Source organism: Embiotoca jacksoni, unplaced genomic scaffold, assembly GCF_022577435.1.
Source record: "Embiotoca jacksoni isolate LCO1_2020_lvr unplaced genomic scaffold, fEmbJac1.0.p SCAF_80, whole genome shotgun sequence".
In the NCBI taxonomy this organism is placed as follows: Eukaryota; Metazoa; Chordata; class Actinopteri; family Embiotocidae; genus Embiotoca; species Embiotoca jacksoni.
The window spans coordinates 704,332-728,145 of NW_027185437.1; the positions used below are offsets into that span (position 1 = coordinate 704,332).

General features: G+C 45.6%; 2 protein-coding genes across 6 annotated transcripts; both read left to right on the forward strand.

Moving 5' to 3' along the window:
- The first annotated feature begins 386 nt into the window (after nucleotides 1-386).
- Nucleotides 387-17,933, forward strand: LOC138192101 (protein-serine O-palmitoleoyltransferase porcupine-like). 5 transcript variants are annotated; one of them, XM_069139299.1, is made up of 13 exons: nucleotides 387-630; nucleotides 7,190-7,332; nucleotides 7,595-7,787; nucleotides 10,363-10,406; nucleotides 11,707-11,888; nucleotides 12,521-12,651; nucleotides 13,646-13,768; nucleotides 14,202-14,302; nucleotides 14,878-14,954; nucleotides 16,331-16,394; nucleotides 16,482-16,567; nucleotides 16,663-16,773; nucleotides 17,550-17,933. In XM_069139299.1, the coding sequence occupies exons 2-13, from the start codon at nucleotides 7,197-7,199 to the stop codon at nucleotides 17,649-17,651; spliced, it is 1,350 nt and encodes a 449-aa protein (XP_068995400.1). In that variant the 5' UTR covers nucleotides 387-630; nucleotides 7,190-7,196; the 3' UTR covers nucleotides 17,652-17,933. The 5 variants fall into 5 exon arrangements, with proteins under 5 accessions (XP_068995400.1, XP_068995398.1, XP_068995399.1 ...); XM_069139297.1 differs by lacking the exon at nucleotides 387-630 and adding an exon at nucleotides 637-749; XM_069139298.1 differs by lacking the exon at nucleotides 387-630 and adding an exon at nucleotides 688-6,328.
- A 1,303-nt stretch (nucleotides 17,934-19,236) lies between these two features.
- Nucleotides 19,237-23,681, forward strand: LOC138192087 (organic solute transporter subunit alpha). Its single transcript, XM_069139269.1, has 7 exons — nucleotides 19,237-19,303; nucleotides 19,831-19,982; nucleotides 20,103-20,176; nucleotides 20,235-20,405; nucleotides 22,340-22,451; nucleotides 22,730-22,982; nucleotides 23,072-23,681. Exons 1-7 carry the CDS (start codon nucleotides 19,237-19,239, stop codon nucleotides 23,491-23,493), a joined length of 1,251 nt encoding a protein of 416 aa, XP_068995370.1. The 3' UTR covers nucleotides 23,494-23,681.
- The last annotated feature ends 133 nt before the right edge of the window (nucleotides 23,682-23,814 follow it).

Consider the following 23,814-nt stretch of genomic DNA (forward strand, 5'->3'; position numbering starts at 1 on the left):
GAAGATCATCTTCCTGATGACAACATGTGACAACAAGCTGACAGGAGACAGGAAGTCATCAGTGGACAGACAGGTCCACCTCCACCTCTCAACATCTGTCTGTAACACCTGAGAGACGAACACGACGTCATCATCCTCTGCAACAGATGTACAGTTTATATCATTACTGAGGTCAGGGGTCAGAGGTTGGGAGGTCAGGGGGCTGCTGGGCTTCATGAGGTGGACACAGATCGTCTCATCCCCTGTATGTTCACACACCGACCAGGAGGGGGCAGTAAACACCGGAGCAGGTCGGAGGTCCGCCTGGAAACAGGAAGAGGAGGAGGAGGAGGAACGAGGAGAGGAAGAAGACTTGTTATTATTTTCTGTTTCAGTATCTTTGGAGAACAAGATTAATAGAAAGAATATAATTGTTATTATTATTGTTATTTTGTTCTTTTGTTAGAGTTGAAGAAAGCTTTACTTCGATTCCTGATCTACACTCCAGTCCAGTAGGTGGCGGTAATGCGCCATAACGTTGTCTGCTAACCGCCATTAAAACACAAAAGAAGAAGAAGCAGCAGCAGCAGGAGACGAAGAAGAAGAAGAAGAAGAAGAAGAAGAAGAGCGTCCAGTAAACAGTGTCTCCAGGTTGTTATGAACCATTCTTGTTCACTGAATCTGTTCGTGATCATCTGTTGTCCCTCCGCGGAGCCTCCGGTGCTCCGGTGTTCTGCTGTCCGGTGCAGCTCCGGTGCTGCAGGTCTCAGGTCGGCTTGTGTTTCTGCTGTAAACCGAGAGAGGAGGAGACAAAGGAAGAGACAGAAGAGGATAGTCCTAGAGGAGACAGGAGGACAGTCCTAGAGGAGACAGAGGAGGACAGTCCTAGAGGAGACAGGAGAACAGTCCTAGAGGAGACAGGAGGACAGTCCTACAGGAGACAGGAGGACAGTCCTACAGGAGACAGAGGAGGATAGTCCTAGAGGAGACAGGAGGACAGTCCTAGAGGAGACAGAGGAAGACAGTCCTGGAGGAGACAGGAGGACAGTCCTAGAGGAGACAGGAGGACAGTCCTAGAGGAGACAGGAGGACAGTCCTACAGGAGACAGAGGAGGACAGTCCTAGAGGAGACAGGAGGACAGTCCTAGAGGAGACAGGAGGACAGTCCTACAGGAGACAGAGGAGGACAGTCCTACAGGAGACAGAGGAGGACAGTCCTAGCGGAGACAGGAGGACAGTCCTAGAGGAGACAGGAGGACAGTCCTACAGGAGACAGAGGAGGACAGTCCTAGAGGAGACAGGAGGACAGTCCTAGAGGAGACAGAGGAGGATAGTCCTAGAGGAGACAGAGGAGGACAGTCCCAGAGGAGACAGAAGAGGATAGTCCTAGAGGAGACAGAGGAGGACAGTCCTCGAGGACACAGAGGAGGATAGTCCTAGAGGAGACAGGAGGACAGTCCTAGAGGAGGCAGAGGAGGACAGTCCTAGAGGAGGACAGTCCTAGAGGAGACAGATGAGGGCAGTCCTAGTGGAGGACAGTCCTAGAGGAGACAGGAGGACAGTCCTAGAGGACACAGAGGAGGATAGTCCTAGAGGAGACAGGAGGACAGTCCTAGAGGAGACAGAGGAGGACAGTCCTAGAAGAGTCAGAGGAGGATAGTCCTAGAGGAGACAGGAGGACAGTCCTAGAGGAGACAGAGGAGGACAGTCCTAGAGGAGTCAGAGGAGGATAGTCTTAGAGGAGACAGAGGAGGGCAGTCCTAGAGGAGGACAGTCCTAGTTGAGGGCAGTCCTATAGGAGACAGAGGAGGACAGTCCTAGAGGAGACAGGAGGACAGTCCTACAGGAGACAGAGGAGGACAGTCCTAGAGGAGACAGGAGGACAGTCCTAGAGGAAACAGGAGGACAGTCCTAGAGGAGACAGGAGGACAGTCCTACAGGAGACAGAGGAGGACAGTCCTAGCGGAGACAGGAGGACAGTCCTACAGGAGACAGAGGAGGACAGTCCTAGAGGAGACAGGAGAACAGTCCTAGAGGAGACAGGAGGACAGTCCTAGAGGAGACAGGAGGACAGTCCTACAGGAGACAGGAGGACAGTCCTAGAGGAGACAGAGGAGGACAGTCCTAGAGGAGACAGGAGGACAGTCCTACAGGAGACAGGAGGACAGTCCTACAGGAGACAGAGGAGGATAGTCCTAGAGGAGACAGGAGGACAGTCCTAGAGGAGACAGAGGAAGACAGTCCTGGAGGAGACAGGAGGACAGTCCTACAGGAGACAGAGGAGGACAGTCCTAGAGGAGACAGGAGGACAGTCCTAGAGGAGACAGGAGGACAGTCCTACAGGAGACAGAGGAGGACAGTCCTAGCGGAGACAGGAGGACAGTCCTAGAGGAGACAGGAGGACAGTCCTACAGGAGACAGAGGAGGACAGTCCTAGAGGAGACAGGAGGACAGTCCTAGAGGAGACAGAGGAGGATAGTCCTAGAGGAGACAGAGGAGGACAGTCCCAGAGGAGACAGAGGAGGATAGTCCTAGAGGAGACAGAGGAGGACAGTCCTCGAGGACACAGAGGAGGATAGTCCTAGAGGAGACAGGAGGACAGTCCTAGAGGAGGACAGTCCTAGAGGAGACAGATGAGGGCAGTCCTAGTGGAGGACAGTCCTAGAGGAGACAGGAGGACAGTCCTAGAGGACACAGAGGAGGATAGTCCTAGAGGAGACAGGAGGACAGTCCTAGAGGAGACAGAGGAGGACAGTCCTAGAGGAGTCAGAGGAGGATAGTCCTAGAGGAGACAGGAGGACAGTCCTAGAGGAGACAGAGGAGGACAGTCCTAGAGGAGTCAGAGGAGGATAGTCTTAGAGGAGACAGAGGAGGGCAGTCCTAGAGGAGATAGAGGAGGATAGTCCTAGAGGAGACAGGAGGACGGTCCTGGAGGAGACAGAGGAGGGCAGTCCTAAAGGAGGACAGTCCTAGTGGAGGACAGTCCTAGAGAAGACATAGGAGGACATTCCTATATGAGTCAGAGGAGGACAGTCCTAGAAGAGTCAAAGGAGGACAGTCCTAGAGGAGACAGAGGAAGACAGTCCTGGAGGAGACAGGAGGACAGTCCTACAGGAGACAGAGGAGGACAGTCCTAGAGGAGACAGGAGGACAGTCCTAGAGGAAACAGGAGGACAGTCCTAGAGGAGACAGGAGGACAGTCCTACAGGAGACAGAGGAGGACAGTCCTAGAGGAGACAGAGGAGGATAGTCCTAGAGGAGATAGAGGAGGATAGTCCTAGAGGAGACAGGAGGACGGTCCTGGAGGAGACAGAGGAGGGCAGTCCTAAAGGAGGACAGTCCTAGTGGAGGACAGTCCTAGAGAAGACATAGGAGGACATTCCTATATGAGTCAGAGGAGGACAGTCCTAGAAGAGTCAAAGGAGGACAGTCCTAGAGGAGTCAGAGGAGGACAGTCCTAAAGGAGACAGGAGGGCAGTCCTAGAGGAGACAGAGGAGGATAGTCCTAGAGGAGACAGGAGGACAGTCCTAGAGGAGACAGAGGAGGATAGTCCTAGAGGAGATAGAGGAGGACAGTTCGAGAGGAGGACAGTCCTAGTGGAGGACAGTCCTAGAGGAGACAGAGGAGGACAGTCCTAGAGTAGTCAGAGGAGGGTAGTCCTAGAGGAGTCAGAGGAGGATAGTCTTAGAGGAGACAGAGGAGGGCAGTCCTAAAGGAGGACAGTCCTAGTGGAGGACAGTCCTAGAGAAGACATAGGAGGACATTCCTATATGAGTCAGAGGAGGACAGTCCTAGAAGAGTCAAAGGAGGACAGTCCTAGAGGAGTCAGAGGAGGACAGTCCTAAAGGAGACAGAGGAGGGCAGTCCTAGAGGAGGACATTCCTAGAAGAGGACAGTCCTTGAGGTAAGACCTAGTGGAGAGAGGAGTCAGAGGAGGACAGTCCTAGAGGAGACAGAGGAGGATAGTCCTAGTGGAGACAGAGGAGGATAGTCCTAGTGGAGACAGAGGAGGACAGTCCCAGAGGAGGACAGTCCTTGAGGAGGTAAGTCCTATTGGAGTACAGTCCTAGAGGAGACAGGAGGACAGTCCTAGAGGAGACAGAGGAGGACAGTCCTAGAGGAGTCAGAGGAGGATAGTCCTAGAGGAGACAGGAGGACAGTCCTAGAGGAGACAGAGGAGGACAGTCCTAGAGGAGTCAGAGGAGGATAGTCTTAGAGGAGACAGAGGAGGGCAGTCCTAGAGGAGGACAGTCCTAGTTGAGGACAGTCCTAGAGGAGACAGAGGAGGGCAGTCCTAGTGGAGGGCAGTCCTATAGGAGACAGAGGAGGACAGTCCTAGAGGAGACAGGAGGACAGTCCTAGAGGAGACAGAGGAAGACAGTCCTGGAGGAGACAGGAGGACAGTCCTACAGGAGACAGAGGAGGACAGTCCTAGAGGAGACAGGAGGACAGTCCTAGAGGAAACAGGAGGACAGTCCTAGAGGAGACAGGAGGACAGTCCTACAGGAGACAGAGGAGGACAGTCCTAGCGGAGACAGGAGGACAGTCCTACAGGAGACAGAGGAGGACAGTCCTAGAGGAGACAGAGGAGGATAGTCCTAGAGGAGATAGAGGAGGATAGTCCTAGAGGAGACAGGAGGACGGTCCTGGAGGAGACAGAGGAGGATAGTCCTAGAGGAGACAGGAGGACAGTCCTAGAGGAGTCAGAGGAGGATAGTCTTAGAGGAGACAGAGGAGGGCAGTCCTAAAGGAGGACAGTCCTAGTGGAGGACAGTCCTAGAGAAGACATAGGAGGACATTCCTATATGAGTCAGAGGAGGACAGTCCTAGAAGAGTCAAAGGAGGACAGTCCTAGAGGAGTCAGAGGAGGACAGTCCTAAAGGAGACAGGAGGGCAGTCCTAGAGGAGACAGAGGAGGATAGTCCTAGAGGAGACAGGAGGACAGTCCTAGAGGAGACAGAGGAGGATAGTCCTAGAGGAGATAGAGGAGGACAGTTCGAGAGGAGGACAGTCCTAGTGGAGGACAGTCCTAGAGGAGACAGAGGAGGACAGTCCTAGAGGAGACAGGAGGACAGTCCTAGAGGACACAGAGGAGGATAGTCCTAGAGGAGACAGGAGGACAGTCCTAGAGGAGACAGAGGAGGACAGTCCTAGAGTAGTCAGAGGAGGGTAGTCCTAGAGGAGTCAGAGGAGGATAGTCTTAGAGGAGACAGAGGAGGGCAGTCCTAAAGGAGGACAGTCCTAGTGGAGGACAGTCCTAGAGAAGACATAGGAGGACATTCCTATATGAGTCAGAGGAGGACAGTCCTAGAAGAGTCAAAGGAGGACAGTCCTAGAGGAGTCAGAGGAGGACAGTCCTAAAGGAGACAGAGGAGGGCAGTCCTAGAGGAGGACATTCCTAGAAGAGGACAGTCCTTGAGGTAAGACCTAGTGGAGAGAGGAGTCAGAGGAGGATAGTCCTAGTGGAGACAGAGGAGGACAGTCCCAGAGGAGGACAGTCCTTGAGGAGGTAAGTCCTATTGGAGTACAGTCCTAGAGGAGACAGGAGGACAGTCCTAGAGGAGACAGAGGAGAATAGTCCTAGAGGAGACAGGAGGACAGTCCTAGAGGAGACAGAGGAGGACAGTCCTAGAGGAGGACAGTACTAGTGGAGGACAGTCCTAGAGGAGACAGAGGAGGGCAGTCCAAGTGGAGGACAGTCCTAGAGGAGACAGGAGGATAGTCTTAGAGGAGACAGAGGAGGGCAGTCCTAGAGGAGGACAGTCCTAGTGGAGGACAGTCCTAGAGGAGACAGAGGAGGGCGGTCCTACAGGAGGACTGTCCTAGAGGAGACAGCGGAGGGTAGTCCTAGAGGAGGACAGAGGAGGACAGTCCTAGAGGAGACAGAGGAGGACAGTCCTAGAGGAGTCAGAGGAGGATAGTATTAGAGGAGACAGAGGAGGGCAGTCCTAGAAGAGACAGAGGAGGACAGTCCTAGTGGAGGACAGTCCTAGAGGAGACAGAGGAGGACAGTCCTAGAGGAGTCAGAGGAGGATAGTATTAGAGGAGACAGAGGAGGGCAGTCCTAGATGAGGACAGTCCTAGAGGAGAAAGAGGAGTGCAGTTCTAGAGGAGGACAGTCCTAGTGGAGGACAGTCCTAGAGGAGTCAGAGGAGGACTTTCCTAGAAGAGACAGAGGAGGACAGTCCTACAGGAGACAGAGGAGGGCAGTCCTAGAGGAGGACATTCCTAGAAGAGGACAGTCCTTGAGTTAAGTCCTATTGGAGGACAGTCCTAGAGGAGACAGAGGAGGATAGTCCTAGTGGAGACAGAGGAGGACAGTCCCAGAGGAGGACAGTCCTTGAGGAGGTAAGTCCTAGTGGAGGACAGTTCTAGAAGAGACAGAAGAGGACAGTCCTAGAGGAGACATAGTAGAGGAGACAGAAGAAGACAGTCCTAGAGGAGACAAAGGAGGACAGTCCTGCAGGAGACAGAGGAGGGCAGTCCTAGAGGAGGACAGTTCTAGAAGAGACAGAAGAGGACAGTCCTAGAGGAGACACAGTAGAGGAGACAGAAGAGACAGTCCTAGAAGAGACAAAGGAGGACAGTCCTACAGGAGACAGAGGAGGGCAGTCCTAGAGGAGGACAGTTCTAGAAGAGACAGAAGAGGACAGTCCTAGAGGAGACACAGTAGAGGAGACAGAAGAAGACAGTCCTAGAGGAGATAAAGGAGGACAGTCCTTCAGGAGACAGAGGAGGGCAGTCCTAGAGGAGGACAGTCCTAGAGGAAACAGAGGAGGAGACAAAGGAGGACTGTCCCAGAGGAGACATTGTTGATGCAGAATGTCTTCTAGTTACAGTCTGACGTCCTCCTTCAGTGAGACACTTTTAAAGTGTGTTGTCCGTCAGAGAGGAAGTGGACAGACTTCTGAGACAGAACTGTGGAGTCTCTGAGGACATGAGAGACAGGATGTACACCTAGTCTTTCAGGATGAGTGGAGGATGTCTTCAGGTTTCTGTCCTCATCTGTTGGAACCAGGTGAAGCTGGGCTGATGAGGTCCAGAGGTTACCATGGCGACAGGGAGTTGTCCTCTTCAGGTCCTCTGTGTTCCTGCTGATGTTGTAAACATCTCTTCATTTAATCATTGGAGCCCAAGAATGACGGATGTCTGTCTGTCTCTCTCTGGTTGTCTCTGGTTGTCGCTGGTTGTCTCTGTCTCTGTGAACAGGTTCAGGATGGACATGTCCAGCAGGTTGGTGGTGATGCAGCAGCTGGCTGACAGCTGTGGTATCATTACTGTCCAGCAGGGGGTGCAGCAGGTGTGGCGGCTGCTGCTGCTCTGCCTCGTCTGCAGGCTCTTCTTCAGGCTGGGTGAGCTTCACATGACCACATCAACACGGAGCTTCACATGACCACATCAACACGGAGCTTCACATGACCACATCAACACGGAGCTTCACATGACCACATCAACACGGAGCTTCACATGACCACATCAACATGTTTGTGTTTGTGTGTGTGTTTCTGTGTTTCTGTGTGTGTGTGTGTGTGTGTGTGTGTGTGTGTGTGTGTGTGTGTGTGTGTGTGTGTGTGTGTGTGTGTGTGTGACTGCCCTCCTGCTTGTGTCCCCCAGGAGTCGTGTCCACGGTGAAGCACCTGGTCTCCATGGTAACCGGTGTGTACGGACTCTTCCTTTTCTTCGAGCATCATGTCCTCTGGGTGCTGCTGCTCGCCGTCCTCTGTTACATCGTGCTGCTGCTCAGCCGGCGCTCCGGCTGCAGAGGCCTCTTTCTCTCCGCCCTCATCCTCCTCTTCCTCCTGGTCGGGTGAGGACACGCTGGGACGCTGAACTTCTCTTATTTCTTTCTTTGAGCTGTCCTAAAAATGGTTGTATTATTATTTTATTGTGAAGCATTGATTCTATTGATATTTTACATAAAAGATGCTATATAATATATAAATATTTAATATATAAATATATACAAAAATAAATATATGAATAAATAAATATATAATACATGACTATATAAATATATAATATAGCAAATATTAATATGTACATATAAATATATCAACTATAATATATGAATATATACATATATGAATATATAAACATCTGAATATATATAGATATATGAATATATACAATATATAATATATGAATATATAATATGTAAATATATGAATCTATAAATATTAAATATATAATATATAAATATATAAATATATAAATGAGTATATAAATAATATATGAATATGTAAATATATGAATCTATATGTATATAATATATATAAATATTAAATATATAATATGTAAATGCATAATACATAAATATAGAGTGAAGGAAATCATTATTTGATCTCTTGCCGATTTTGTAAGTTTGCCCACTGACAGAAATGAACGGTTTATAATTGTAATGGAGGTTTATTACAACAGAGACAGAATATTTCAAACAAATCCAGAAAATCACATCATATAAAAGTTATAAATTGATTTACATCTGATTGTGAAATAAGTATTTGATCTCCAACCAACCAGCAAGAATTCTGTCTCCTACAGACGGTTAGATTTGTCCTCTTGCTTTAAGAAAAGACTCAGAATCTCAACTGGTCACCTGTATAAAAGACATCCGTCTCAACTGGTTATCTGTATAAAAGACACCCATCTCAACTGGTCACCTGTATAAAAGACATCCGTCTCAACTCGTTACCTGTATAAAAGACATCCGTCTCAACTCGTTACCTGTATAAAAGACATCCGTCTCAACTGGTCACCTGTATAAAAGACATCCGTCTCAACTCGTTACTTGTATAAAAGACATCCGTCTCAACTCGTTACCTGTATAAAAGACACCCATCTCCACTGGTCACCTGTATAAAAGACATCCGTCTCAACTCGTTACCTGTATAAAAGACATCCGTCTCAACTGGTCACCTGTATAAAAGACACCCGTCTAAACTGATCCACAGCCTCACTAAATGACATGGATCTCCTCGGTCTGGATCTCCTCGGTCTGGATCACCTCGGTCTGGATCTCCTCGGTCTGCATCTCCTCGGTCTGGATGTCCTCGGTCTGGAAGTCCTCGGTCTGCATCTCCTCGGTCTGGATCTCCTCAGTCTGGGGCTCCACGGAGATCTGGCCTGGTGAGGTATCGATGATCATGAGGAAGGTGAGGGATCAGCCCAGAACTACACTGGAGGAACTTGTTCATGATCTCCAGACAGCTGGGACCACAGTCACCATGGAAACCATCGTTAACACACGACGCCGTCATGGATTAAGATCCTGCAGCGCTGCGAGGTCCCCGACTCAAGAAGACACATGGACAGACCCATCTGAAGTTTACCAACGAACACCTGAAGGATTCAGAGAAGGCTTGGAGGAGGTGACGTGGTCAGAGGAGAACAACATCCAGCTCTTTGACATCAACTGGACTCGCCGTGTTTGGAGGAAGAGAAACGCTGACTAGAACCCGAGAACACTGTCCCCAATGTCCCCACCGTCCCCACCATCCAGCATGGAGGTGGAGACATTCTGCTTTGGGGGTGTTTCTCTGCTGAGGGGACAGGACGACTTCACCGCATCAAGGGGAGGACGGACGGGGCCGTTACCGGGACATCTTGGGGGACGACCTCCTTCCCTCAGCCGGGACACTGAAGACGGGTCGTGGACAGGTCTTCAGCACCACAATGACCCAAAACATACGACGAGGCAACAAAGGAGTGGCTCAAGAAGAAGCACATGAAGGTCACGGAGAGGTCGAGCCGGTCTCCGGACCTTCATCCCAGAGAACATCTGTGGAGGGAGCTGAAGCTTCCTGTTGCCGAGCAACAGCCTGGAAACCTGAAGGATTTGGAGGATCTGCAAAGAGGAGTGAACAACATCCCTCCTGAGATGTTCAAACCTGGAGACCAACTACCAGAAACCTCTGACCTCGCTAACAACGCTTTCTGCACCAAGTACTGAGTCATGTTCTGCTACGGGATAATATACTTATTCCACACAATCAGATGTAAATCAATTTATAACTTTTATATGATGTGATTTTCTGGATTTGTTTGAAATATTCTGTCTCTGTTGTAATAAACCTCCATTACAATTATAAACCGTTCATTTCTGTCAGTGGGCAAACTTACAAAATCGGCAAGAGATCAAATAATGATTTCCTTCACTCTATATTTATGTATTATGTATTTATATATTATATATTTATATAGTCATGTATTATATAGTCACATATTATATATTTATTTATTCATAAATTATATATTTATTTTTGTATATATTTATATATTAAATATTTATATATTATATAGCATCTTTTATGTAAAATATCAAATAATGATTTCCTTCACTGTATATATGTAAATATATCTTCCTTGTTCTTCCTGTATTTCAGAGAGCTGCATGTGATTGACGTGGTGACCTGGAATAGAATCAGAGGTGAACAATCTGCAGAACAAACACACATGGTGGTAACATATTACATGTATGACATGTCTCTGTCTCCTTCTCCGTGTCTCTGTCTTCGTCTCTGTCTCCCTTCTTGCTGTCTTTGTCTCCGTCTGCCTTTGTCCCATCTCTCTGTCTCCATGTCTCTGTCTCCGTCTCTCTGTCTTCGTCCCGTCTCGCTGTCTTCATCTCTGTCTGTCTACCGTCCCATCTCTCTGTCTCTGTCTCTCTGTCTTCGTCCTGTCTCTCTGTCTTTGTCTCCTTCTGTCTTCGTTCCATCTCTCTGTCTTTGTGTCTCTGTCTTCGTCCCGTCTCTCTGTTCTCATCTCCATCTGTCTTCGTCCCGTCTCTGTCTTCGTTTCCGTATCTCTGTCTTTGTTTCCGTCTCTCTGTCTTCGTCTCCATCTGTCTGTCTCCGTCTTCATCTCCGTCTCTTTGTCTTTGTCTCCGTCTGTCTTCGTCCCGTCTCTCTGTCTACGTTTCCATCTCCGTCTTTGTTTCCATCTCTCTGTCTTCGTCCCATCTCTCTGTCTTCTTCTCCGTCTTTGTCCCCTGTCTCTCTGTCTTCGTCTCCATCTGTCTTCGTCCCGTCTCTCTGTCTTTGGCTCCGTCTGTCTTTGTCCCGTCTCTCTGTCTTCGTCTCTGTCTCTCTGTCTTCGTCCCGTCTCTCTGTCTTTGTCTCCATTTCTCTGTCTTTGTTTCCGTCTCTGTCTTTATTTCTGTCTCTGTCTTCATCTCCACCTCTCTGTCTTCGTCCCGTCCCGTCTCTGTCTTTGTTTCCGTCTCTCTGTCTTCGTCCCATCTCTGTCTTTGTCCCGTCTCTCTATCTTCATATCCGTCTCTCTGTCTTCATCTCTTCTCTCTGTCTTCGTCCGATCTCTGTCTTCTTCTCCATCTTCGTCCCCTGTCTCCGTCTCCGTCTGTCTTCATCCCGTCTCTCTGTCTTCGTGTCTGTCTCCGTCTCCCTGTTTTCGTTTCCATCTCTCTGTCTTTGTTTCCGTCTCTCTGTCTTCATTCCCATCTCTTTGTCTTCGTTTCCCTCTCTGTCTTCATTTCCGTCTCTCTTTCTTCATCTCCGTCTGTCTTCGTCCCGTCTCTGTCTTTGTTTCCGTCTCTCTGTCTTCATCTCCGTCTCTCTGTCTTCGTCCCATCTCTCTATCTTCATCTCTGTCTTCATCTCCGTCTCACTGTCTTTGTCTCTGTCTTCGTCCCGTCTGTCTGTCTTCATCTCTCTGTCTTCATCTCTGCCTCCGTGTCTGTCTCTCTGTCTCTGTCTCCGTGTGTCCCTCAGGCTCTCAGATGGTGGTGGCCATGAAGGCCATCTCCGTAGCCTTTGACTTGGACAGAGGCTCGGTGGACGTCCTGCCGTCTCCAGCTGAGTTCCTGGGTTACGTCTTGTTTGTGGGGACGGCGGTGTTCGGACCCTGGATCAGCTTCTCCACCTATCAGAGCGCAGTTAGAGGACCCGCCCTGGTAAGTGGGAGGAGCTTCAATTGTGGCAGGGTGGAGCCTCATGTATCTGTCCCCCTGTGTATGTCCCTCTGTCTGTGTCTCTGGTGTTAAAGACCTGTCTGTCCATTTGTCTGTCCAGCTGTCTTTCCCTCTGTTTGTTAAAAACCTGTCTGTCCCTCTGTGGTGTTAAAGACCTGTCTGTCGCTCTGTGATGTTAAAGACGTATCTGTCCCTCTGTCTGTCCATCTGTGGTGTTAAAGACCTGTCTGTCTATTTGTCTGTCCCTCTGTGGTATTAAAGACCTGTCCGTCCCTCTGTGGTGTTAAAGACCTGTCTGTCTATTTGTCTGTCCCTCTGTGGTATTAAAGACCTGTCCGTCCCTCTTTGGTGTTAAAGACCTGTCTGTCCCTCTGTCTGTCCATCTGTGGTGTTAAAGACCTGTCTGTCCTGCTGTCCATCTGTGGCGTTAAAGACCTGTCTGTCACGTTGTCTGTCCCTCTGTGGTGTTAAAGACATGTCTGACCCTCTGTCTGTCTCTCTGTGGTGTTAAAGACCTGTCCGTTCCTCTGTGGTGTTAAAGACCTGTCTGTCCCTCTGCGGTGTTAAAGACGTGTCTGTCCCTCTGTGGTGTTAAAGACAAGTCTGTCCCTTAGAGTGTCTCCTGGCTGCTCTGGTCCTCCGTGTGTCTCCTGAAGAGTCAGGTGTGTCTCCTGGTGTCCACCTGCGTCGCCCCGTATCTCTTCCCTCTCTTCATCCCCGTCTACGGGACCTCCATCACTCACAAGTAAGACAACCGTTCCTGTCCGTCCTCCCAGAACAGCTGTCTGTTCTCTGCTTTGACTCTGTCCCGTCTGTCTCTCTCTTCCTGCTTCAGAGACACGTGAGACAGGTAAGGTTTCCCATCGATCACCTGTCAGCCTCATTAATCAATATATGGTTCACTGTTTAAAACGGAGCTGCTTTAAATATACCACCACAATAAATCACAGTCAGGCTCCTCCCCTCCGTGAGAGGCTCCTCCCCTCCATGAGAGGCTCCTCCCCTCCGTGAGAGGCTGGTCAGGCTCCTCCCCTCCTGTTTTTACCTTCATGTTCCACTGATCCACTGTCTGATCACATGACCTGGCATTCTGAACTCAAGGTCCACTTACTGCTGTCTGCAGCTGTCACTGCCTTCACCTGTGGATGGTTTACTCTGTTGTCATGGAGATGGGTCATGTGACTTTATTATGAAACTTATTTAAAAGGTTTTGTTCACTGCCAGCCAATCAGAGAGCAGCGTCAGAGACTGAGGTGAAGATGCTGAAGTCAGAGTTTGTTTCTAAATGTAGCTGCAGGTGTTTCAAGTGGTCAGAGCTGATTGGTTGAAGCTGGCTCCTCCTCCAGGCTCCTCCCACCAGGGGGCTGGATTCTCTCTGGAGGATGGATTTATTAATACAGACAATCTGAGATGGACGTCTGTCTGTCTCTTATGTATTTATACTTTAAATCATTAAACTGTCAGAAATACGTCTGAACAGAACCTCTAATATACCTGCCGACACATTGACCTTTGACCTGTGAACCCTGCGTGTTTATGTCACGTGATAACCACTGATTGTATGTTGTGTGTGACATGATGAGCTGCAGACTGTGGGACCATCCAGATGATGTCATCTGGTGATTCTGGACATGTGTGAGGAACATAAATGATTGTGTGTGTGTGTGTGTGTGTGTGTGTGTGTGTGTGTGTGTGTGTGTGTGTGTGTGTGTGTGTGTGTGTGTGTGTGTGTTGTACAGGTGGCTGCGAGCCTATGAGAATGCCGTGTCCTTCCACTTCAGTAACTACTTCGTGGGTCACCTGAGTGAAGGAACCAGCATGTTGGCAGGAGCCGGCTTCACCGAGAAGGACCACATCCAGTGGTGAGTCCAGCTGTTTTACAGTGTGTGTGTGTGTGTGTGTGTGTGTGTGTGTGTGTGTGTGTGTGTGTGTGTGAGTGTGTGTGTGTGCGTGCGTGTGTGAGTGTGTGAGTGTGTGTGTGTGTGTGTGTGTGTGTGAGACCTGTTCATGGACCTGCAGTTACACCTGCTCTCCACTGGGTGGATGTTTCCCATACGACTCTCTTTTAGATACTTTAATGTAACAATATTTTACTGAATATGGAAAATAACAGTAAGCACTTTTTAATCTGCCATTATTCTCAGGATTTAGGGGCTTAAAATGAAATGATAAAATGGTTTATGGCCTCCTGATGAATGTATTTTGATCATATTTTAAAGTTTGATCACTGACAGGATGGTGTGTGTGTGTGTGTGTGTGTGTGTGTGTGTGTGTGCGTGTGTGCGTGTCCTGCAGGGATCTGAGGGTGGTGCAGCCCCTCGGGGTGGAGATCCCCCGCTCCATGGTTCTGGTGGTGACGTCCTGGAACATTCCCATGTCCCGCTGGCTGAGAACCTGTGAGTCCAGCTGAGAGATCAGGTCCTACCAGAACCAGAACCAGAACCGTGTTTGCAAATGGGTTATATTTCACAAACAAACTCAGTGGGAGTTTAAAGATGATGCTCTATAAATCAGACGTCAGACCTGCAGATGAGTCATCATTATTAGAGGGAAACCAGAACCTCTGTGGATCCTTCAATAATGATGACATCATCCCCTTCTTCACTAATAACATGAATCATATGCTTCATACAGCTGTTACAGATGTGTTGTTTAGTATGTTTAGACCACCTGTGGAGATATGATAGATATGATTCCTGAGAGGAACATGAAGACATGTCTTCATCCTCATGTTGTGTCCCCTGTCCTCCCTCCTCTGTTGTCCGTCCCTTGTCCTGCGTCCTCCATCCCCTGTCCTCCATCCCCTTTCCTACGTCCTCCATCCCCTGTCCTCCGTCCGCTGATCTCCATCCTCTGACCTCTGTCCCATGTCCTCCGTCCCCTGTCCTTCATCCTCTGTCCCCTGTCCTCCATCCCCTTTCCTCTGTCCTCCGTCCTCTGTCCTCCATCCCCTGTCCTCCGTCCTCCTCAGACGTCTTCAAGAACGCCGTGAAACTGGGGACGTTTCCCGCCATCCTGGTGACGTACACCGCCAGCGCCTTACTGCACGTTAGTACCATGATGCTCTTTGACCTCTGACCTCTGACCTCTGCAATGAACAGTGTGTATGAAGTGAGAGTCCATCTGACTTCAGTATGAAACACTGAAGCTGCTGTAGTTCGTTCAGTTTATTCTCTGTTAATGTGGTTGTGTATATTTATCAGTTAATAATGAACCTCTGTATAACTGAGTGTGACTGAATACTCTGTGTATGACTGAGTATGACTGTGTACTCTGTATGACTGTGTATGAGTGTGTACTCTGAGTATGACTGTACTCTGTATGACTGAGTATGACTGTGTATGACTGAGTATGACTGTGTGCTCTGTATGACTGAGTATGACTGTGTACTCTGTATGACTGAGTATGACTCTGAGTATGACTTAGTATGACTGAGTATAACTGAGTATGACTGTTTACTCTGAGTATGACTGTGTACTCTGTGTTTGACTAAATATGACTGTACTCTGAGTATGACTGAGTATGACTGTGTACTCTGAGTATGACTAAGTATGACTGAGTATAACTGTACTCTGAGAATGACTGAGTATGACTGTTTACTCTGAGTATGACTGTGTACTCTGTGTTTGACTAAATATGACTGTACTCTGAGTATGACTGAGTATGACTGTGTACTCTGAGTATGACTGACTATGACTGAGTACTATGAGTATGACTGACTATGACTGTGTACTCTGAGTAAGACTGAGTATGACTGTGTACTAATATTATGACTGTGTACTCTGAGTATGACTGTACTTTGAGTATGACTTTGTACTCTGAGTATGACTTTGTACTCTGAGTATGACTGTACTCTGAGTATGACTGTACTCTTGAGTATGACTTTGTACTCTGAGTATGACTGTACTCTGAGTATGACTATGAACTCTGAGTATGACTGTACTCTTGAGTATGACTGTACTCTTGAGTATGACTTTGTACTCTGAGTATGACTGTACTCTGAGTATGACTGTACTCTTGAGTATGACTTTGTACTCTGAGTATGACTGTACTCTGAGTATGACTGTACTCTGAGTATGACTGTGAACTCTGAGTATGACTGTACTCTTGAGTATGACTTTGTACTCTGAGTATGACTGTACTCTTGAGTATGACTGTACTCTTGAGTATGACTTTGTACTTTGAGTATGACTGTACTCTTGAGTATGACTTTGTACTCTGAGTATGACTTTGTACTCTGAGTATGACTGTACTCTGAGTATGACTGTGAACTCTGAGTATGACTGTACTCTGAGTATGACTTTGTACTCTGAGTATGACTGTACTCTTGAGTATGACTTTGTACTTTGAGTATGACTGTACTCTGAGTATGACTGTGAACTCTGAGTGTGACTGGAAGCTGACCACCTGCTGGTTTCCATCAGGGTCTGAGTTTCCACCTGGGAGCGGTGCTGCTGTCTCTGGGGTTCATCACGTATGTGGAACACGGTCAGTAGAAGTGGTGACGACTCAGTTTGTTTCTCTCCTGAACCGTCAGAGTTGTTGGTGAAGACTCTTTTTGTTTCTCTTAATCAGTTCTGAGGAGGAAGCTGTCCTTCATCTTCAGCGCCTGCATCCTGTCCAGACCGTGCTCCTCCGACTGCAGCCACCGACACAAGAAGGTACATCAGTCCACACAAACACTCACACTTCATTACATCCTCCTCTCTGAGCTTCAGTCCACATTTCACAGCTGCTGTTTTTTCCCGGTCTGCAGGGTTACTGGGTCTTGGTCCTGAACCTGGTCTTCAGCCTCCTCGTCGTCCTTCATCTCACCTACCTGGGCTCCATGTTTGATCCTGGGGTGGATGAACAGGAAGTAGAAGAGGTAAGAACAGCGTGAGGACATGATGTCATGCTGGAAGGTTTTTAATGTGAAACACCTGTACAGGAAGTGTTGACTTTGACTGATAGAAACTTTAATGACAGGTGTGAACAGGTAGAAACAGGTGTGAACTGGTGTAAACAGGTGTGAACAGGTATAAACAGGTGTGAACTGGTGTAAACAGGTGTGAACAGGTATAAACAGGTGTGAACTGGTGTAAACAGGTGTGAACAGGTATAAACAGGTGTGAACTGGTGCAAACAGGTGTGAACAGGTATAAACAGGTGTGAACTGGTGTAAACAGGTGTGAACAGGTATAAACAGGTGTGAACTGGTGCAAACAGGTGTGAACAGGTATAAACAGGTGTGAACTGGTGTAAACAGGTGTGAACAGGTATAAACAGGCATAAACAGGCATAAACAGGTGTGAACTGGTGTAAACAGGTGTGAACAGGTATAAACAGGCATAAACAGGCATAAACAGGTGTGAACATGTATGAATAGGTATGAACAGGTGTGAACAGATGTGAACATGTATGAACAGGTGTAAACAGGTGTGAACAGATGTGAACAGGTGTAAACTGGTGTGAACAGGTGTAAACAGGTGTGAACAGATGTGAACAGGCATAAACAGGTGTGAACATGTATGAATAGGTATGAACAGGTGTGAACAGATGTGAACATGTATGAACAGGTGTAAACTGGTGTGAACAGGTGTAAACAGGTGTGTGATAAGACAGACTGATGAGACATGTCCCTGTTCGTCCTCCTGTCTGAAGGGTTATACTGCCGTCCACACCATCCAGAGGTGGTCCGAACTGAACTGGGCCGGTCACTGGGTCGTGTTCGCCTGCTGGGTCTTCTACCGCCTGATCCAGTGACGGATGGAGACAAACACCTGATACACACCTGATACTTCATAACACGATGGACATGTGATGGTGAGGGGCGGAGCTCTGGACTGTGGACATGAGTGAGGACATGATGAGGTCCTTGTTGGTCAGCCGTCCCTCGTTTGTGATGTTGGATCCAGAATTATTTCATCCGTTGAACCCGTCTCAGTGATTTTAAACGACTGTCAGAGTTCACGTGTTTCAGATGAATATTTTTACTGCTGCTGCTGTTTTTCAATTTTTTTCTATTAAAGGTTTGTGTGAATATAATGGAGCTGCTGGTTTGTGTCTCTGTGGACATCAGAGGACCTGAAGGACAAGAGGAAGACTGAGATTCTAATTTATAATCACTGACCTCCTCTTCTAAACTGTATCAGAATTATTTCTGTTATTTCATAGTGAACGTGGACTAAATGCAGAACAGCTTCTCTGCAGATGTTCTCCAGACCTTCAGCTCTGATGTTGTATTCGGCGTCTACAGCGATGATGTCATCATAAGGTTTGAATTCAGGACATTTTACGTCTCATGTCTCTCTGAAAGTGAAGTTAGAAACTGAAACATTTCGTCCTTTAAAGATGCATCATTTAAATCCTCTCATTAACAGTAAACTGTGTTCATGGTCATGAAATTGAGGAACATCTTGAGAAGACGATGGAATCAAAACTGTTTAGAGTTTAGTTTAAATTCTACACAATCATCAAACTGAGATATTTAGAGTCTGAATTAGATTTAAAATGAAATACATTAATGAAATATGAAAGGAACACCTGCTTGTTTTCACCATCAGTTTGTGGAAGGTTTAAATGGATTTGTTCTCCAGAGCGATGCAGGACTGAGGGAGGAGACGGTTTTATTCCCAATTCTAATAGTATTAAGTTTGATGGAGCGCCCGAGTCCACAGAGATTGGACATGTCTCTCTGAGCTGCTCCTCAGGTCCAATATACACATCAGAAAAATATTATATCACATTTAAAACTGAAGTCTGCTGAAAGGCTGAAAACACAGAAGAAGAAACGAGAAGAATGAATATGTTCGATAAAAGCAGCACAAGAAGATGAAGATGAACGAGGAGAAGACGTCTGCAGCAGCGACTTCAATGTCTCATACAGGATGTCCAACCTTTCACTCCTTCATCCACCAGGTACGTGTTACCTGCTGCTACCAGGTACGTGTTACCTGCTGGTGTCAGACTCCAAGGAAAATCTGAACTAATCTGTTTATTAAATGTAAGGGAGCTGTTAAAAGATGGACACTGAGCTGCTGTTTATTTGACATCACTGATCAGTTCGTCTTTCATGAATCTACAGACGTGTTTTAATGACGCGTCCTCAGGTGAACCAGCAGCCTCCTGCCAGCTGGACTTGGACCCCCACCTGTCCTCTTACCTGGACCTGTCAATCATTAATGTCCTCCGTCAGACCGGAACTGTTCAGAAGCAGCAGCAGAGCGGACGAGAGGGCACCTGTCCCCGCTGCTGTCCTCCTTTACCGAGGGACGTCTGTCTTCAGCTGACTGACTGATGTCCTCCTTCCTGTCCTCCTGTGGACAGAGAGGACGGAGGTCTTCTCTCGATGGGGAGAGGGTCTAACTGCAGCTGGATCAGTCCTGAGGTCCCTCAGTCCTCTCAGATCTTCAGCGGTGAGTAAAGTGAATATTAAAGAGGGACAGCTTCAATAATAAATTAAAATAAGTCCTAATAAATGATAATACATGTAAATAAATGATAATAAATAATAATAACACTGCAGAGGAGGAATAAAGGAAAATACTGCTGCAGTAGTTTATGATTCTACCTGCTGCTCCTCTGTTGGAGGGAAGATGAAGAAACATGAATGTGGTCAAAGAGAAATAAAATGAAATGATGATTCTTGTTCAGACATGAGAATTTAAAGGGAAACATGAGAACACTGATGGAGGTCGTCCACATCAATACTTCAGCTGTAAATAATCAGGAACTTGAATGAATGGAAAATGAATCCATCAGAATGAAGAGAAACAAGATAAAGTTCAGTGTGATCATCAGGTAAAAGAATCTCTGATGTTAATGAGGCACTTTAACAATCTCGAAACATTAAAGATGCTTAACCAGGAGGATGATGGAGTGACTGTCTGATGGTGTTACGGTGTGACGGTGTAACTGTCTCTCTGTCTCTGTCTCTTGTCAGCCATCAAAGATGATCTGTGGCTCTTCCTCATCCCGGCCGGTCTAGCTCTCATCTTACTGGGAGTGTTTCTGGAGGAGGTGGGCTTCTTCCTGCGTCACGTCTCCTCCTCTAGGAGGAGATGTCTCTACCTGTGGATATTAGGGATGTACCCGGTAATATCATCCTCTTCATCCTCATCATCCTCACACTGCTGTTTCTCTGACCGATCAGCTGTTTTCTGGTCCAGGTGTCTCTCACCTGTCCTTCAATCCTGGATGTTGTCTGTGTTCCAGGTGTTTGCTCTGATGTCCCTCATCGCACTCTATGTGCCGCGCTCTTCCTCGCTGTGTAACTTCATGGCTTCACTGTGAGTTAATACGTGATGAGTGACAGGAATCACATGTTATAGACGGGCTCTGTCTGAGTTTGTGTGTCTGTCCAGTCTGTTTCATCACCCTGGTGAAGTTCATGGGTCTCATCACGGACTTTTTCGGGGGTAAATCTCGGATGCTGGCAGCTCTGTCCGGTCAGCAGGTGTCTCCTGATCCGTTCCCCTGCTGCTGCTGCTGCTGTCTCCCCCTGGTGGCCGTCAACAGGTACTCAAACCAGCACAAACATCATTGAAGACTGCACGTCTGTTTATCCATTCATCCTCTGTGCTGCATGACTATAAGATGAAGATGTATAGATGTATAAGATGTATATATAGATTTATAAGATGTATAGATGTATAAGATGTATATATAGATTTATAAGATGTATAGATTTATAAGATGTATATATAGATTCATAAGATGTATAGATGTATAAGATGTATATATAGATTTATAAGATGTATAGATGTATAAGATGTATATATAGATTTATAAGATGTATAGATTTATAAGATGTATATATAGATTCATAAGATGTATAGATTTATAAGATGTATATATAGAGTCATAAGATGTATATATAGATTTATAAGATGTATAGATTTATAAGATGTATATATAGATTCATAAGATGTATAGATGTATATATAGATTTATAAGATGTATATATAGATGTATAAGATGTATAGATTTATAAGATGTATATATAGATTCATAAGATGTATAGATGTATAAGATGTATATATAGATTTATAAGATGTATAGATTTATAAGATGTATATATAGATTCATAAGATGTATATATAGATTTATAAGATGTATAGATTTATAAGATGTATATATAGATTCATAAGATGTATAGATTTATAAGATGTATACATAGATTCATAAGATGTATAGATTTATAAGATGTATATATAGATTCATAAGATGTATAGATTTATAAGATGTATATATAGATTCATAAGATGTATATATAGATTTATAAGATGTATATATAGATTCATAAGATGTATATATAGATTTATAAGATGTATATATAGATTCATAAGATGTATATATAGATTTATAAGATGTATATATAGATTTATAAGATGTATATATAGATTTATAAGATGTATATATAGATTCATAAGATGTATATATAGATTTATAAGATGTATATATAGATTCATAAGATGTATATATAGATTTATAAGATGTATAGATTTATAAGATGTATATATAGATTCATAAGATGTATATATAGATTTATAAGATGTATATATAGATTCATAAGATGTATATATAGATTTATAAGATGTATAGATTTATAAGATGTATATATAGATTCATAAGATGTATATATAGATTTATAAGATGTATAGATTTATAAGATGTATATATAGATTTATAAGATGTATAGATTTATAAGATGTATATATAGATTCATAAGATGTATATATAGATTTATAAGATGTATATATAGATTCATAAGATGTATATATAGATTTATAAGATGTATATATAGATTCATAAGATGTATATATAGATTTATAAGATGTATATATAGATTTATAAGATGTATAGATTTATAAGATGTATATATAGATTCATAAGATGTATAGATTTATAAGATGTATATATAGATTCATAAGATGTATAGATTTATAAGATGTATATATAGATTTATAAGATGTATAGATGTATAAGATGTATATATAGATTTATAAGATGTATATATAGATTTATAAGATGTATATATTTATAAGGTGTATAGATTTATAAGATGTATATAGATTTATAAGATGTATATATAGATTTATAAGATGTATATATTTATAAGGTGTATAGATTTATAAGATGTATATAGATTTATAAGATGTATATATAGATTTATAAGATGTATGTATAGATTTATAAGATGTATATATAGATTTATAAGATGTATATATAGATTTATAAGATGTCTAGATTTATAAGATGTATATATTTATAAGATGTCTAGATTTATAAGATGTATATATAGATTTATAAGATGTATATATAGATTTATAAGATGTCTAGATTTATAAGATGTATATATTTATAAGATGTCTAGATTTATAAGATGTATATATAGATTTATAAGATGTATAGAAGCTGCTGACATGTAAATGCTGTGTTCATGCGTGCAGCAGCAGCAGCAGCTGGATGATGGCGGCCGTCCTGCAGCTGTCTGTCATCCGCAGCATCCTGTTCTTCGTGACTCTGGTCCTGTGGACGGATGAGCAGTACGACTACGGTGATGTGAGTCCTGAACTCTCCTCCTCCTGGTTGGAGGAGCTTCTATCTCTGTAGATTGATCATTAATATGAGAATATTTTAAAAGCTTAACAATGTTTTAGCTGTACTGAAAACGTTGTCAAACAGCATCAATTTCTAAATGTTTGTGTTAAAGTCATGGAAGTAACTTGTTGAAAACCAAACGTATTCATCTTTTTAAACCACATCAGACATGTTGATAGAAACTGACCCTTCTTCGGCATCGCTGTTCACTGAGTGACAGTCCTCTGTTTGTCCACCAGGTGGACTCAGTGAACCCCAACCTGTACGTGAACGGGATCACCGGCCTGTCCACCTTCATGTCCTTCTACGGCCACCTGCTCTTCTACAAGACCACCCGCAGCTTCCTGCTCGGCTTCGGACTCCGAGCAAAGTTCATCTGCGTGGTTCTGGTTCTGGTGCTGTGCGGCCTGCAGAGCAGCATCCTGGAGACCATGGGGGCCCTGGAGGTGTTCCCCTGCAGCCCCCCCTTCTCTGTCCTGACCCGCTCCCAGTGTGAGTACCCGTCCTCCAGTTGGACCTCATGTTATCATAAATAAATGGAGAGCAGATGTAGTGAGCCTGTCCCGTCCCCCCCCCATCAGTGATCTATCACTACGCTGTGATCGTGGAGATGTTCTGCATCGGCCTTTACGCCCGACACACCTTCCGGAAGGTGGAGCCGAATGCGGAGGAGGGAGCGGAGCCTGTCAGTGTGTGGAAGATGGACAGGGCCGTTCAGACAGACGACGTTCAGACAACTCGTCCCCTGATGTCAGAGGGGGCGTGGCCCGGCCGCTGCCTCGTCTCCGCCTGCAACCCCGGTTACCACAGCGACAGTGAGGACAGCCTGTGCAGGATCGAGCATGCTCCTCTGGAGGGGTTCCACTTCCCTCAGGTCAAAGGTCAGAGCAGGTCAGAACCGGTGCAGGAGAGAACTGCAGAGGAGGCTGGTACCGGTCCGACCCACATCACTGTTAGAGCGAACGTGAACTACCACGACTCTGCAGACGTCACCGTGGTCTGAACTGAACATCATGCTGGTAACGCAGAGTGTCTCCCTTTAAAACTGGATTCATTCCCTCAGAAGCAGAAACATGGTTCTGATGAATCAGCAGTAAACTGCAGTAATGAAAGTGAGTGTTTGTAGATAATAACTCTGATGTCTGTTTCAATCTTCCCCATCGAGCCCAATCAAAACATTAGTTACACAAAATAATAAAGGACATTGACATTATTTAATCTCTGTGAAACATCTGTACACTTGTTTTTCAGATGTCCTGGTAACTTTATTTTTTGTAAGAATAAACCAATTATATTCAACATAACATTTCATCAGTGTACAACG

What these genes read in the sequence shown, in the direction of transcription:
- LOC138192101 (XM_069139295.1), top strand. Translation starts at nt 10,455, where the DNA reads ATGACATGTCTCTGTCTCCTTCTCCGTGTCTCTGTCTTCGTCTCTGTC. An exon ending in CATCACGTATGTGGAACACG is followed by an intron (nt 16,395 to 16,481) that starts GTCAGTAGAAGT and finishes TCTCTTAATCAG; the next exon opens with TTCTGAGGAGGAAGCTGTCC. An exon ending in ATGAACAGGAAGTAGAAGAG is followed by an intron (nt 16,774 to 17,549) that starts GTAAGAACAGCG and finishes TCCTGTCTGAAG; the next exon opens with GGTTATACTGCCGTCCACAC.
- LOC138192087 (XM_069139269.1), top strand. Translation starts at nt 19,237, where the DNA reads ATGGGGAGAGGGTCTAACTGCAGCTGGATCAGTCCTGAGGTCCCTCAG. An exon ending in TGTAACTTCATGGCTTCACT is followed by an intron (nt 20,177 to 20,234) that starts GTGAGTTAATAC and finishes GCTCTGTCTGAG; the next exon opens with TTTGTGTGTCTGTCCAGTCT. An exon ending in CCCCTGGTGGCCGTCAACAG is followed by an intron (nt 20,406 to 22,339) that starts GTACTCAAACCA and finishes TCATGCGTGCAG; the next exon opens with CAGCAGCAGCAGCTGGATGA.